Source organism: Panthera onca, chromosome D3, assembly GCF_046562875.1.
Source record: "Panthera onca isolate mPanOnc1 chromosome D3, mPanOnc1 haplotype 2, whole genome shotgun sequence".
In the NCBI taxonomy this organism is placed as follows: domain Eukaryota; kingdom Metazoa; phylum Chordata; class Mammalia; order Carnivora; family Felidae; genus Panthera; species Panthera onca.
Window position 1 is genome coordinate 33870604 of NC_138350.1, and position 16975 is coordinate 33887578.

A 16975-nucleotide genomic window follows, 5' to 3' on the forward strand; every position below is an offset into this window, starting at 1 on the left:
CACCCACAAAGCAGTCTTGCCTCTTCCCAGCCAGCAACAACAAATCAAAATCTGATCAAACCTCTAGATCTGATTTTAGGATATACGAAACAAGAAAAGTTAAACAACACCACAAAAAGATGCAATCAGCAAAATCTAGTCTATGGGTTAAAGTCTGTAAGAAAAAGCCAGCTTCTTCAACAAACAATTTGCAAGAGAAAAACAGAGAGGGAACCTACAGATTAAAGAGATTCAGGACCCATATCATCCAATAGCAGTATGTAGGCTTTATTTGAATCTCAACTGAAACAAACTGCAAAACAAATGGCATCTGAGACAAATTTGAATGCTGCCTGAATAGTTTGATATTAAATGATACCTTAAGCTAATTTTAAAGGCTTGATGAATAGTACAGTCATTAAATTATTTTTCCTTTTTTTAAAGTTACCTTTGAATGATATATACCAAAATAGTTACAGACAAAATTATATTACGTATGGGTTTGTCTTAATACGCGAAATGAAAAGTGGTGAGGGTTAGATAAAAGAAGGTTAACAATAAACTGGTAACTTAAAGCTGGTCAGGGGTTAACAGGCTCACTGTACCTTTGTAACTGGTTGAAGTTTTTTCAAATAAAATGTTTTTAAAAAATCATTATCTTTAACACTTATTCCTTACCATTTAAATAGGTAATAACTACACCACAAGCCCAAGTAGTTCTATTAGCAGAAATACATTCTGCAGCTAGTTCATCCAGGCTCAGAGGCAGATCGTGTCTGGAAGTACTTTGAAATTACTGAACAGACCTTAGGTTACTAATAATACCTGCTCTGAAAAGGTTCCAGGGCCAAACTATTTCTGTTCATGCTCCACGGTATGGGACTCCAGAAATTCCACTCAGTACTTACTCAAGCCCTTTAGCAGATCCAAAACCACTTTCTTGGATTACTAGTCTCCTCTATGGGGTACTTGAAACAGCTAGGCACTACTATCATAGCCATATCACTTCCATCAACTTCTGGTCTGGCTTTTTCCTCTTCATCAACAATATCAAGTACTTGCGTTCCAGCCTTTTTCACAGTTAGCCTCTCAAACTGTCTGCTACACAGAATATAACAGAAGTCCAGGTAAAAAGCCAGTTCGTACTACGTTTATTAAGGAATTATAAAAGCTGACGTAAAACTCCAAGTGAGGAAATATGCAAGTGTGCTTTTCAAGTAAGTCAATCCTTATTCCATTCAGTTTTACTTTGGGGAACAGATCCAAAGGAAACAAAAACAGTACATCAAAGAGATACTGGCATCCCCATGTTCACTGCAATATTATTTACAACAGTCAAAACATGAAAACAACCTAAATGGCTACTGACTGATGAATGGAATAGAGCAGTTGTGATATATATGGGGGGAGAGGGAGGGAGAGGAATAAAATGGAATATCATTCAGTCACAAAAAAGGAAATCCTGCCATCTGTGACAGTACGGATGGACCCTGAGGGCACTGTACTAAGTGAAGTCAGTCAGAGAAAGACAAATATTGTCTGATCTCACTTATATGTGGTATCTAAAAAACAAAAACAAAACAAACCTATGGACAAAGAGATCACATTTGTGGTTACCAGAGGCAGGGGGTAGGGAGATGGGGGATCTTGTTGAAGGTGGTCAAAAAGTATGATACTTCCAATTAAGAGACAAATTAAGTCCTGGGGATGTAATGCACAACATGATGACTATACCTAACACAGGTGTATGGTATATTTGAAAGTTAAGACAGTAAATCCTAAGAGATCTCATCACAAGGAAAAAAACATTTTTTTTTCCTTTTTTGTATCTAAATGGCATAATGGATGTTAACTAAAACTTATTATGGTAACCATTTCACAATATATGTATGTTAAGTCATTATGTTGTACACGTTGAACTTGTACAATACTATATGTCAACTATATCAATAAAACTGGGAAAAAAATAAAATATTAGTCAACCCAGACAATGTGCTATTTATGTTTTCTCAGTTCCAATACTAAGAGCTATGCAAGCTATGAGCTTTCTAGCAGCATTGGCAAAAGACAGAGTAGACTACAAATGGGAAGCATAAACATGCCACTGAACCCCCACTTTCCAGTAAGAATATATGCATTTACATTTTTTATTTTTGGCAAATACCTCAACATGCCTTTAAAAGGGCATTAAAAAACACAAATAATTTGACTGACACCTAGTTACCATTCAGGGACTCTTTCATTTCAGCTTATCCTAAAAGAGGAGCACAATAATTGAGCCCATGTATAAATCTAATCTGGGAATTTACTTTTCAATAGGGCAAATGGCTTCCAGATCAAGGCAACAGTCATGTCACACTGTAACCTAACTGTACTCAACATTTCTATTTACCCACATTATTTTATATATTAAGTCACCAAAAGAAAAAACTCACTCAACTCAACTTTGTCTAGTCCCTCCTACAAATCACTGAAAAAGACTAAAATCTGAATTTAAGAAGGGGAATAGGGAAACTGACCACAACTCATCCTATACAATCACAGACGACTTTCCAAACTACACACATATATCTCTCAGTCCTCCAAACTGTATCTGCCTCACATCAACCCAAAAGCAACACAAAAATTACTTACTAAGAAATAAAATCATATGGATTTTGACCAAAATCAATAGTAAGTAAAATACCTGGCAATAGCCAAACTTGGGAATAAACTGCTTGTTCATGTAAATTACATCTTTTATCCCCAGATTGCTGGTATACAGTTGTCAAAAAGGAGTTTATGTCTATTATTTAATTATATTTACGCATATATATGTCTCACTCTAACGAACTTGAAGTGGTTTAAAAAGGGGCAAAAATTGGGGAGAATTAACTGATTCTTCTCCATCATGCAGATTGTATCTAAAAGCATTTTTCTTCTTGAATGGACAAAATGTTCTAAAATGAAAAAAGCGTCTCAAGTTTTTTAAAAACTTAAATAAAGCACTGAATCTTATAAAGTAGAAGAGCATCATTACACAACCCAAAAAGGCCAAAAAGAGAAGCAAAATTCATCTCAAAGTAAACGAGAACTTAACAGCCTCCAATCTTCTTACATTTTCCTACTTACCAATTTATCATTTTCATTGGGCATTTCAAATACACATCTCAATTTAGAATCCATTAATTCATCAGGTTTTGCCTCTTTCCACTACAAACAAACAAAACCAAACATGAGACAGAGAAAGCACGACCATGACAAATAGGTTTCCCCTCAGGGACAACCGTAGCTGTCTGAAGCAGGGGTAGTCAGGAGGCACGGCTGCACCCTGATATTGATCACTCTGCCACTGTTATCAAGCAACGCCACAGAACTGTTTACAAAATCCTAAAGAAACCTACTATCGCCAGCATTCTTAGTAGTAGCATTTCTAAAGTGTTTCTAAGAAATAGTATTTCTACTATTTCAAAATTCTTTCATTTTTGAAATTATCTGTATTAAACAGATTTACAAGTTTTTTTTTATTTTAAAAATTAGCTTTCTCAACTGAGAACTATACAAATCCATGGTTTAAAAAACATTCCCCAAAATAAATTCGGTTTCACATCTATACTTACCACAGCTTCCATATCTGAAGTGTTTGGTGGAGCAAAAATTGTTTGTACCATAAACTTGTGTTTACTCTTCTCATTGGGATCATAGTCAAAAGGCTGTAGCATTACTAAATAAGAAAAAAGGACACATTACTTTGTGTATTCTGAATGTGTTTGCTTCTTATCACTCCTATTACCTCATTCACTAATATGCCAATTCAAAGAAAACCAGAAAGAGTTCAAGAAACCTAATACTGGATTATTTACAGTAAGGATCCAGAATCACCTTTATAGCTCCAACTATTTTAACAACCCACAAAATAAATAGCTATTTAAAAAATAAATATAAACCTATGATTGTCCCCTCTAAATTCGGGTTTGGGTAAATTTTCTAAATATTGCCGACATTAACTAGGATAATACCTGTAAACTCAGATTAAAATCTAGTAAATTGTTTATTAAAACTAGGCATAAATATAAGGCTTCATTTTGGTATTTAGTGATAGTATCTTTTAGAATTAGCTAGGATATGCAAAGGAGAAATTAAAAGCTAACTTCAAAACTCCCAACCATTTGTTAGCATTCTCATAAAACTAATTTCTGAGGGGTGCCTGGGTGGCTCAGCTGGTTAAGCGGCTGATTTCAGCTGAGGTCATGATCTCATGATTCACGAGTTCGAGTTCAAGTCCCACATCAGGCTCTGTACTGACAGCTCAGAGCCTGGAACCTGCTTCTCAGATTCTGTGTCACCCTTTCTCTCTGACTCCCCCGATCGCTCAGTCTCTCTCTCAAAAATAAATAAAAACATTAAAAAAAATTTTTAACTAATTTTTGAAAAATAGATTTTAAATAAACACCTACTCAGGAAGTCTAGCAATCTGTTTATATCTGATTCTAAAAAACAAGGTATACGAGGAAAAGGTATATACTCTCATGATTTCAAGAATTTTTCTTGAGTCCTAATTACAAATTCAAATATTTCTAAGCACTTAAGCTTTTCAGTAGCCTTTTAAAGGATTTTTAGAGGTTCCATATGATTATAACTGATGCCAAATTATGTAATATAAACTTAATAAATGGCTATAAGAATGGATCTACAGTTACACAAAATATGTATATGGTATTGTATAAAGTACTCCCCTGTTAACAGGTAAATTACTTCTAAGATATACCTTCTATATATGTGTGTCAACACTTCCAAAAAAAAAAACAAATGCAATTAAACAATGGTGAGAAATACCAATCATATAAGAAAATTTACTCTAAGAAAATTATTTCTAAGGTGTATCTGAGAAGTCCATTAACTCCCATCATGGTTAAAAAAAAATCTTTAAAGGGCCAAATACATAGCAGAAAAAAACCACACAGGATGTCTCAGAATCCAGATAAAGCACAATAAATGTCCATTAATACCCTTCACTGAGCAATCACTGTAGGCTCATCACTAGGAATTGAAAAAACATGGTTGTGACTTAACGACAGTTATAGTCTAAGTTATTGCAGACCATATAGTAAGAGTTACATCATCCTAAATATATAAATATATACACATATACACACATACATACATGAATACATCAATTGAAAGAAAAAAAAGAAATGAGTGTGTAGCACAGTCAGTCAATCAAGGAACAGTTGCTAGTGGAAGAACAGTTTGAGTGACTCCTTAAGGGAAGGCAATACACTAAAAATTCAAGAGCTAAATTCTCAGTGGACAAGATCTAAAGGCACACCATGGAAACAGTAACTAGTATGTCTAGAGTTTTTAATACAACAAGTGCCCAACACAAGGGGCTACGTGAGAGAAAGTGTTTTGAAAAGTACAGGCTGTTCCCTGAACGACACAGGGACTCAGAATGCCAACCCCCCATATGGCTGAAAATCCACATCCAACTTTTGGCTCCCCAAAAACTTAACTACTAATAGTCTACTGTTGACCAGAAGCCTTGCCAAGAACATAAACCGTGGATTAACGTTTATTTTGTATGCCGTATGTATTATGTATGTATTCTTACAATAAAGTAAGCTAGAGAAAAGAAAATATTATCAAGAAAATCAAAAAGAAGAGAAAATGTATTTATAGTACTATACTGTCTTTACAGGGAAAAACCCACATGTAATTGGGCCTGCGCAACTCAAACTTCTCTTTAGAAACATTAATACAATGAACTGTAGCAATCTAGAACCCTCAAAGAAAAAGTCATTCTGAATAGTTTTATGGATTCCTAAGGATAAAACTGGTAGCACCAAAAAACTATTTTAAACTACATGGAGAGAAATAATTCTGTCTTCCAATTTAGCTAAAAGGCTTAAAGATTTAGAGAGCAACTTCCAGAATGAGTGTAGTCATTGTTTTAGCTTTTTTTCCATCTATCTTTCCCATCAGCTGACAACTTGGACAAACACCAACACATTCCTCCTCGGCTACCACATCATAAGATTCACTAAAAACATCTTTTCTAGAAGGACTTCTAGCTCTGAGTCTTTGAGTCTACATACTGAAAGAGGATTCAGTGTCACAAAGAACTCGGCAGTGTGTCCTTCACTGCCTTTGCAGTCAAGTTCTACTTCTAAGCACTCTCCATGGGCTTGCTATAGGCTGTCACTCTTTGCATAATTTGGTGTTTTTAATCTGCTGTGGACGTAAAAACCAGGCAACTGAGACACAATTATCTTAGGAATACTTATCAAGATCACACAAGCATGTTTTGTTTTTGTTTTTGTTTTTCTTCAAAAAAAACATATACGTGGCTGGGTCATGCCCCCAGAGATTCTGAGGTGAGAGATGGGAGGTCCATGTGTATTCTTGTTCCATGTGTTATCGTGACATATAATGGGAAGCGAAATCTACTGCTAGTAAGGAAGAGTAAATGGTCTCCATGTGAAGCCTAAGAAGGTCCCCCATAATTAAGGTCCCCCATTCTCATACTTGTTTCCTATTTCTCAGCTATGTCAGGTAATACTGTTAAGGACAACTATCTTGGGAAGTCTGATGGAAGAAAGGAAGTTTATGGAGGGCATTAAGGATGACGCCAGCACAGACTCCACAGCAGAAGTAAGCAATCCATACAGAGAAGGAACCAAGCATACTCCCTGGATTACAAGTAAACACAAAAGGGAGTCATGAAACTAAACTGTTTGGCATTTACAATAAAAGGCAGAAACACTCATCTAATTTGATACAACCAGCAAAAAAGAGCCACTGTACATTTCTAAGATTCTGAATAATACTTGTACAGCTGCATGCAATATGTGACAATAGCTAGAGATCTGAAGAGAAGGATCGATCACAAAAATGATACACTATTTCAAAGATAAAATAGTAAGACCAGAGAATGTGGTAGTAAACTGTAGAAATAAAAGATATAAAATTTTAAACTGAAAATAATTGCTTATAAATTGACCACAGACACCCCCAACCACAAGGTAAGGGTGAGAAATGTTAAACAGCTGGCATATAGTAAGGTAACAGAAGAACATAATTAAAGGCAAGCTAGAATAACTTAAAAACAATTTCTCTCCCTCCAGATGAAACTCTATTAATTAAGACCAAATTAAACATAACCATAAAAATGTCAGAATTTAATACTGTTCAAAATCAGAACATGATTTGCTACCTGAAACAGTCACCGTCAACCCTGGGTCAATAATTCCACTGTTGGGCCTCACACAGTACCGACGAGGTGCTGTAGTCTTCACTTTGAAACACACTTTTCTATCGGATGGATTTCGCAACTTAAGATTTGTAGTGACTACATCTGTGAAGGGGCCTGTAAGGTTTAAAAAACAAAAACAGAAAAAAAATTTAACTGGACTCACACTTATACGAAGCAGAATTCAAAATTCAATGTATACAATCTTAGTTTTATTTAAAGTATATAATGAAATCTGTGTGCCTAACTATATCAAAACACTAAAAGTACTTCTTTCCAGGTACTACACTTACAAGAGTTTTATTTTCTTCTTCTTTCCTTATTATATTTTACAAAATTTCTACACGAACATGTATTATTTCTATCAAATAAAAAGTATTCCAAACATTGTAATTTATGAAGTAAGCCCACAATTTTATTATACGTAGTGTGCTCTTACCACATTACTAAAAAGATCAGGTTTTTCCAGTGGTCTGCAAACCAGTGCCAGTCTTTAAATCCATTTACCAAGAAAACTGCAAAAATGTGTACATCTGAAGATACTACATCCAATGACAATAGTGCTCTTGCTTCACATCTCAATTAGGTTCAATTCATTCACTCATTCATCCATTCACTCACATATTTGTTAAGTATTTATTATGAGCACTGTGTCAAATGCTCTAAATACAAAGTTTTAAGTTTTGGTGATGTACCCAAACGTGAAATTATAAAACAAAGAATCCAGAAAGGTAATCCAGTCCTGCCTACACTGAGTAAGTCCTAAACTACTAGAACCTCATTTTGTTAAAGGGGGAGGTAAAAGAAAGGTTGTGGCCATTTTTTACCTTGGCAAAAAAAAAAAAAAAAAAAAAAAAAAAAAACTGTAGGGCATTATGTACATCAATTCAGACAATAAAATGAATACTTTTTCCATTGGGCATAGAAGATAAATTTAAAAAGTATGTCCCAAGAGGAAGCAATAACCACATAACTTATAACTAACACAAAAGCAATTTTAAATCATTTTCAAAGCAATCAGTTTTAAGTTATATTTTTTAATGTTTTTATTTATTTACTTACTTATTTAGAGAAATAGAGACCGAGCAGGGGAGGGGCAGAGAGAGAAGACAGAGAATCCCAAGCAGGCTCTAAGCTGTCAGTGCAGAGCCCAACACAGGACCAGAACTGACGAAACTGTGAGACCATGACCTGAGCCAAAATCAAGAGTGGATGCTCAACCAACTGAGCCATCCAGGCGCCCCATTAAGTTACATATTTTGAAAAGCAAAAAGGCTGAAATCAAAGACTACTATTACAAAGGCTATCTTTATTTAAGGAAACAAGAGTAAGCATGTCTTTTAAAACCTTATCATTCGGAGCCCAGAATGAGAAATTTTCAGCTCTACCAGGTAGTTTCCCATTTAGTTGAATACTGGAAAACCATCTAAGACAAAGGTTTGATGGGGAACGACAAATACAGTCAAATGAAAAGAGGCACTAGGAAGAGTGCAGGAGCAACTAGAGGAAAAGAAACAGACTTCAAAGTCAAGGCCATTAAAAGGTACTTATTTCAAGTACTAAGGAGTGAAATAATCTTATCCTATGCTTGAAGTTTTAAGTTATAAAATATTTTCTAACAAAGACTTAGAATCGGAAAGAGACAGAAATGAGAAAAGGTTAGCAGAAAACATAAAGACAGAGAAACAGTTACAAAAAAAATTAAAGAAAAAGTCATTTAAATCAACAGTTACATGTCTTTTTTAAAAATATATATATATATATGAAGTATGATCTTTTAAACGGCTACCTTTAATTACATGATCAAATAAATCATTTAATTTGTATATTATCTTACTCCCTTTGATTCTTTAATTCTAAATGCTTGCATTTTTCAACAAGCAGCTAGTTAACAACCCCACCATACACTAGCAAAAGAGAGGTACAGGGGAATATTGCAATCTGTCCATTTTGCACTTGAACCCACAATACCATTGGCTAGCAACACAGTTTAAACTACTGATGAAACTAGGGGTCTTAAAGATATAGATTCCATTTCTTAATATTCTCAAAATTCATAAGTTACTACAGATATTTGAGAATACATAAATTTTTAAAGGACTATTTCAAGTAGGACTTTAACATTAGTAGTAAGCATGGCCAAAAAAACAATTTATTAGTAACATGACAAAAGAAACCTTTCACAAAACTTTAATTTTGAACAATCCTATACTTTTATAACATACGTAAGATTTTTTAAATGATCCCAATTTTAGAGGAAAACAATTTTCCAAAATAAGGTAAAATAACTTTTTTAATTTTTGAGAGTGTGTGCGCGTGCGCGCGCGCGCACACACACACACACACACACACACACACACGAGGGGGCGGGGAGAGAGGGAGGGAGAGAGAGGGGGAGAGACAGAAAGAGAGAAAGAATATGAATGAATGAATGAATGAATGAATGAATGACTATGAATCCCAAGCAGGCTCCACACCTCAGCGAGAAGCCTGAGGTGGGCTCAATCCCAGGACTGTGAGATAATGATCTGAGCCAAAATCAAGAGTCAGACGCTTAACCAATGGAGCTACCCAGGTGCCCAAAATAACTGACTTTTAAAACTGATTTAGAAAATGACCATGTATCAATTTTCATCAACATATGAACTCTGAAATAATACTGAAAATTTATATGCAAACTATCTAAAGATGAAGATAACAGCCCACCAAAAAGAAAAAAGCCCACCAATTTAAAACAAAGTTCTTAACTGGATATGTTAACCGTATGAGTAAAATGTGAAATTACGTACTTACAAACGAATAAGCCCACCTACCATATGAATTTGAAATTTTCTGCTCCACTGTGTCCCTATAACCAAGCATCTTAACAGTGCTCTCCCAGTAGAAATAACTCCCTGCAGATAGTTCAGAGTCTGAGCCCATTTTCCCCAGTTAAAATGGAAAATCAGCAGTTACTGATGAATGTTAGCATAAGAATGACCACATTTAACTGTTATAAGAGGTCTTGGAAAGAAACATCAGGTCCACTTTTGTGGGTCACAGAACCCTTTAAGAATGTGATAAAACCTATATACTACCCCAGAAAATAATACCAGAATATACCCCAGAAATACCAGAATAATACCCCAGAAAATAACATGAGTGAAATGTTCACAAAAATTTTACATGGAATTTTTTGGGGGAATATGGGTGAGACAGGAAGATTGGGGGGGTGGGGGGTGCTGGGGTGTATCATAGATCCCTGAGCCTACTGGTTAGAAAGACCTGATGAAATCCACCTTTACAGACCCTGAAAAATAGAGGAAAAGTTACATAATTTATTGTAAGCACTACAACCAAATCCTAAATCCAAGGGTGATTCTCCTCACGGGTATTTTTGTCTAACATCAGGACTGGGTGGGTGGTGCTACTGGTCGGGGGGGAGAAGAGGAATGAAGATCTTAGACATTCTGCAATGCCTGGGCAGTCCCATACAATGAAGTATATCATGCCCTCATCCGACCAAATTATCATATATTTCTTCAAATTATCAAATACGCCTTCAAATTCATATTGGAAAAAAAATCTCTTTTCCAGAAATAGATCTATTGTGTAAAAAAGGAAAAATTTGTTCTCCTTCCTCTTGAAAAGGTTACATTTACCATCACAGAAAATTATTCTACCAACAGTAATGCCACTCATGATACTTGAATCACCACAACACACTTGTTATCAGTCAGGAGACATTTGTAGGTGACATACCCGATTCTATCCTTACCCACAAATTTTCTTATTTTGCCCTTATTTCAAAATGTTAAAGAAAACCAGTCAGTCCAATTCAGGTAACTGTTGTATTCTCTTAAATCCAAACTTACTTGTTATTAGGAAGGTTACAAGTACCTGGCTAGTTCACTACGTCTTTTGTTATAGTCATGCCCAAACATTTACACTAAAAGGCATATTTCATTATAAATTTATTTTTTTAACTCTCTTTTAGGGTATAGTTAGGGTATTATATTAAAATTTTAATTTGGGGGCAACTGAATGGCTCAGATGGCTAAGCATCGACTTAAGGTCGGGTCATGACCTCACCGCTTACAGGTTCCAGCCCGCCTCAAGCTTGCTGCTGTCAGCATGGAGCCTGCTTCAGATCCTCTGTCCCCACCTGTCTCTATCCCTCTCCCACTCACACTCACACTCTCTCAAAAAAATAAACATTAAAAAAAAAAAAAAAACTTTAAAACTTTAATTTTTATGCTGGTAGGAAATGTTATATACGAATTTCATTTTGAGATAGTAAAGCAAGTATTAAAGAATATAAAATATACAAATGGGGTACTATGTCCAACAGGGTTAAAAACCACAGCATCACATCAGTAATCTGCTTGACTGACTGAAAACTTATCCTCTGCAATGCTTAAGTGGTTAAACCGGTAAGAAAAATAAGTAGGGGCACCTAGGTGGCTCAGTGGTTGAGCGTCGGACACCAGTTCAGATCATGATCTCAGTTTGTGAGTTCAAGCCCCACTCCAGGCTTGCTGCTGTCAGTGCAGAACCCGCTTCAGATCTTCTGTTCCCCGCCCCTCTGTCCCTCCCCCACCTGTGTTCTCACTCTCAATAGATAAAACATCAAAAGAAAAGAGAAAGAAAAAGGAAAGAAAAGAAAAACAAGTAGAAGCACCTGGGTGGCTCAGTCAATTAAGTGTCCAACTCTTGATTCGGCTCAGGTCATGATCTCACAGCGGTGAGATGGAGCCCTACCTCCGGGCCTCCAAGCTAGGCGTGGAGCCTGCTTAAGATTCTTTCTCTCCCTCTCCCTCTCTCTCTCTCCCACCTCCCCTTCCCCCTGCACCTCCCCCGCTTGCATGCACAGTTTGTGTGCTTACTCTCTGAAAGAAAGAAAGGAAGAAAGAAAGAAAGAAAGAAAGAAAGAAAGAAAGAAAGAAAGAAAAAAAGAAAAAGAATTACCTTAAAGTCAGGAGAGGGATCAACTTTGCAGGGAAAGAGATAGTAACTGGGATTGGGTACAAGGAAGGTTTTTAGAATAATAGCCAAGTTCTAGTTCTTGTCTTAGGCAGTGATTACATGGGTATTCACTTTTTGACAATTCTACAAACCATACATATTTTTCATTTATGCAAAAGAATTTTTTTTAGAAAAGCCGATCCTTGATGTAACCTATAAAAAAAAAAACCTGAAAACAACAGTGAAAAGCAGTTTGGATGAGAAAGTGAACATCTGAAGCAATTTATGTAAAAACCAATATTCATGTTTTGAGGACTACTAAAAATCCCTGTATTGAGGAAAATCCTGTTAGGTGTCTAACGTAAATGCTTAGTTTAACATTTACAAACAATTACTAAAAGCATCCATTTTTTTTATTTTTTATTTTTTAAAATTGACATCCAAATTAGTTAGCGTATGGTACAACAGTGATTTCAGGAGTAGATTCCTTAATGCCCCTTACCCATTTAGCCCATCCCCCCTCCCACAACCCCTCTAGCAATCCTCCATATTTATGAGTCTCTTCTGTTTTGTCCCCCCCACTATTTTTATATTATTTTTGTGTCCCTTTCCTTATGTTCATCTGTTTTGTCTCTTAAAGTCCTCATATGAATGAAGTCATATGATTTTTGTCTTTCTCTGACTAATTTCACTTAGCATAATACCCTCCAGGTAGATTTCATTCTTTTTGATTGCTGAGTAATACTCCATTGTATATATACCACATTTTCTTTATCCATTCATCCATCGATGGACATTTGGGCTCTTTCCGTACTTTGGCTACTGTTGCTAGTGCTGCTATAAACATGGGGGTGCATGTGTCCCTTTGAAACAGCACACCTGTATCCCGTGGATAAATGCCTAGTAGTGCAATTGCTGGGTCGTAGGGTAGTTCTATTTTCAGTTTTTTGAGGAACCTCCATACTGTTTTCCAGAGTGCCTGCACCAGCTTCCACTGCCACCAACAATGCAAAAGAGATCCTCTTTCTCCGCATCCTCGCCAACATCTGTTGTTGCCTGAGTTGTTAATGTTAGCCATTCTGACAGGTGTAAGGTGGTATCTCATTGTGGTTTTGATTTTTATTTCCCTGATGATGAGTGATATTGATGAAAGCGTCCATTTTAAGATGACCTCATAGTATACTAGTCACGAATCACAGCTACCATACATACATCCTATGTTAGAGATGAAATTTTACTGTTTATATGTAAATTTCACTATTTATATTCCATATAAAACAAGAAAATTACACAAAATAGTTTACATTTATGTGTACTCATCAACTGGAAAAAAAAAAGCTACAGTCAAAATAACCCTACCTTTTACAATTACATGGGTTGTTTCCTCCTTTAGTCTCACTTTTAAGCAGCCACCACATTTTCTGTCACTAAGTATTCTAATTCCAACTACAATTGTTATTACTTACAATTGTTATTCCAACTACAATTGTTATTTTGTTATAGCCAAAATCCTATACCCAGAAACAAATTCTAAAAATCAGAAATGTAACACACACAAATATTGTCTCTATGTAAAAAAAACTCTGAACATAAATCTGTAAAAACCTGGAAGCTAAAATCTCAAAAATGTAGCGCAAGTTGAAGTCACCTCATCCAGAAGGAGGTCCCAAGTGGGAATGGCCTGCCTCCTTTACCTAAAAATAATTTTCCAGCATGAAATACCCTTTATACTCAGTATACCTAAAATGCTAGCATTCAGAGCAATGATTTCCTTCTAAATAGTGGGACCCTTATTCTCCAAACCCACAATCTTAAAAGGAACCCCAATAAGCTTAAAAAAGTACAACCACTCTGACTAAACAATTTTTTAAAATGTTGTCACCCATCCACATTTTGATACGAACTGCCATTGAAGTTTTCTTGATGAGTTTAGGTGCAAAGAAAAATGAGTTGTGGAAGAGAACAGTTGGCTTTTTCCCCAACACTGTATTGAAAATTTTCATACAAAGAAACTGAAATCATTGTAAACAATCATATACCCATTACCTAGATTCTACAATTAACATTTTGTTGTATTTACTTTTAAGACTTATCTATTTCATCTCTCTGCCCATCCATCTTATTTTTAATGCATTTCAAAATAAGCTGAAGACATCAGTACACTCACTTCTAAACACCTCAATATGCGTATCAATTTGAGTTCACTATTTGCTTACTCTGAAAAGAATCAAATTTTAATTCATGATAAGCAGTAGTACAGAGCATAGAGCATTTTAGAAATAGAAAAGGCCTCTGAGGGGCACCTGGGTGGCTCAGCTGGTTAAGCATCCAACTCAGCTCAGGCCGTGATCTTGCAGTTCACGAGTTCAAGCCCCGCATCAGGCTCTGTGCTGACAGCTCAGAGCCTGAAGCCTGCTTCAGATTCTGTTGTCTCCTTCTCTCTATCCCTCCCCTGCTCATGCCCTCTCCCTCCCTCCCTCCCTGCCTCTCTCAAAAATAAATAAAAGCATTAAAAGAGAGAGAGAGAGAGAAGAAAAAGGAAAGACATGCCTCTGAGATGAAGCTTAAAATAAGCAGGCAACATACATGAACATTAATTCATGAACTCTGTGACTTCCATTTATTTTTTTTTTTTTCCAATATATGAAATTTATTGTGTGACTTCCACTTAGATGACCTACTCAGAGGCCTATTAGGAGAGGAGTCTCTACTGGCCTCTAGCATTTCTACATGTTTTGCCAATAGGAGGCCCTGGGGCTTTCATCCAGACTATCTTCTCAAGGATGTCTTTAAATAGTGAACAGTCTTGGAAAACAATGTCTCCTTCCTAAGGAGAGAACAGGTTTGCTTACTGGCTAGTAAAATAGGTCTTCCTCTAAGAAAAAAGGTCAGGTAAGTTTCCATGTAGCCCATTAGGAAAGATTCAGGCTCCCTACGCTCAAGGGACAGTCTCACGTATGACACAGAACCACTATGGGAGCAGCATCTGCCTAAACTGAACCCGTGTGTTGCCCTTTGAGGAGGCAAAGGAAATTAACACAAATAAAAAGCTTGTGCTGTATGTAGTGTCATGAAGAATAAAGTCCTTTGTCTCTAAACCCGGGGATCACATATATCTTTTCTACCAATATTCATAAAATTGTAGTACACTCAATTTTTAGACCCTTTAGTTCTTGACAAGATCTTTCTGCATTCTTGGCTATAAGGAACAGACTCAGTTAGCAGCCCCTGTATGATTAAAAACAGACAGTACAATGAACCAAAGCATGAATCTTGGAGGAGAAATATGACTGACCACACAATTCACACAATACATAGTCTATACCTCTCAATGGCACTTCTCACTTACTTTTTTATATACATGTCTTATCCAACAAAACTACAAGCTCCCCTAAAAAGAAACATTCACTTCCTCCTTGAATGAACTGAAGTAATTAACACAGACCTTAAGTCATAGTAGCTGTTCAATATTATTTGTTAAGTAAATACACACTGGAAGTATCGTTGGGACAGTCACATGAATTCTTTTTCATCAACATACAACAATGACAAAAATGTCAGAAATATGTATGTTCTGTTTCAAATGCTACGACTCTAGGTCTTCATAAGTCATTTATGTTGACCATTACATTTTTACTCCTTCATCCTTCCTTTATTGAAACAGAATAGGTAAAAATTCTAATAAGGAAAGCTGGATGCTCAGCTCAAACACATAAATAATTCTGCTGCAGCAAAGCAGGTGATGACTACACTTCATTCAATGTTTCCACAGGTTTTAGCAAATTAATAGCTATATCACTGATTAAACAGTTTTCCAGTTACATGAAGATGACACTGAGTACCTGTCATACTAAATTATGTATGTGAAGTAGATACAGTATAGTATACAGAATATCAATTAAGAATTTGCACAGTAATAGTAGCATGGCAGTAGTAACAGTAAAAATAGTGTTAACAACAAAAAAATTTTTATAACAGCTAGCCTTTATTGAGCCTTCACCCTGTATCAAGAACTCTGCATGAATTATGTCCCTCATAGGCTTTAGCAAGACACTTTATTATCCCCATTTTACAGATAACTTGCCTGCAACAAGTTAAAACACCTGTCATAAACTACAAAGCAGTGGAAGTTGATAGTCAAACCTGGTCTGATTCCAGAGCCTGAACTCTCATAAATTCTATATGTATTTTATGCAAACTACCTACCTACAATTGCTTCCTAATTCATAAGCATTCCAGGCAGATTTCTGCAGCAATAAAGCATGAAACTGCAGTCAAATCATTAATATATGATAATGATTTTTAAATGGATATATTTCCCTTGGTCCCACATACAGGTCAACAACTGAGTATTTCCTGAAATAAGTATCATAAATACTGAGAAAATATCCTATGTTTTTACATCCAAGAAAGCCCTATAACATTTTCTTTAGAATTTTAAAAAATGAAGTCACCTTAATTTATTTCATTTTCTATATTTTTTTTCAAACACATTGAAATCTCAGACTTGAATGTCGGGTCCACAAAGACTGGGTCTTTGTTCTGTTCTCTACCATATTCCAGCAGCTGTAAAAATCCCTGGCATAGAGGGTAGTGAATAAATACTATATTGTACAAATATTTTTGTCCAAATAAACAGAGTACTACTTTCTGGAAAACAAAATGACTCAATGCTATTCAAGAAGGTTTTAAAAACACTAAACATATTTTGTTATAAAGTTTCACTAACATTAATTATAAAAATATGGATCCTGACATTAATAATGTATCATGAATACATGATGAGAGTGCATCACAAAAAAATCTCCAAAATACACTGAATAC

At 35.7% G+C, this 16975-nt stretch overlaps 1 protein-coding gene across 2 annotated transcripts in view; it reads right to left on the bottom strand.

Moving 5' to 3' along the window:
• VAPA (VAMP associated protein A) overlaps positions 1 to 16975 on the bottom strand; it is a 44801-nt gene that overhangs the window by 14196 nt on the left and 13630 nt on the right. For both annotated transcript variants that reach the window (XM_060613244.3, XM_060613245.3), the window contains exons 2-4: positions 7172 to 7324; positions 3579 to 3682; positions 3091 to 3171 (exon numbers count right to left, since the gene is read on the bottom strand). In XM_060613244.3, coding sequence (XP_060469227.3) covers positions 3091 to 3171; positions 3579 to 3682; positions 7172 to 7324 — 338 coding nt within the window. The remainder of the gene's footprint in view (positions 1 to 3090; positions 3172 to 3578; positions 3683 to 7171; positions 7325 to 16975) is intronic.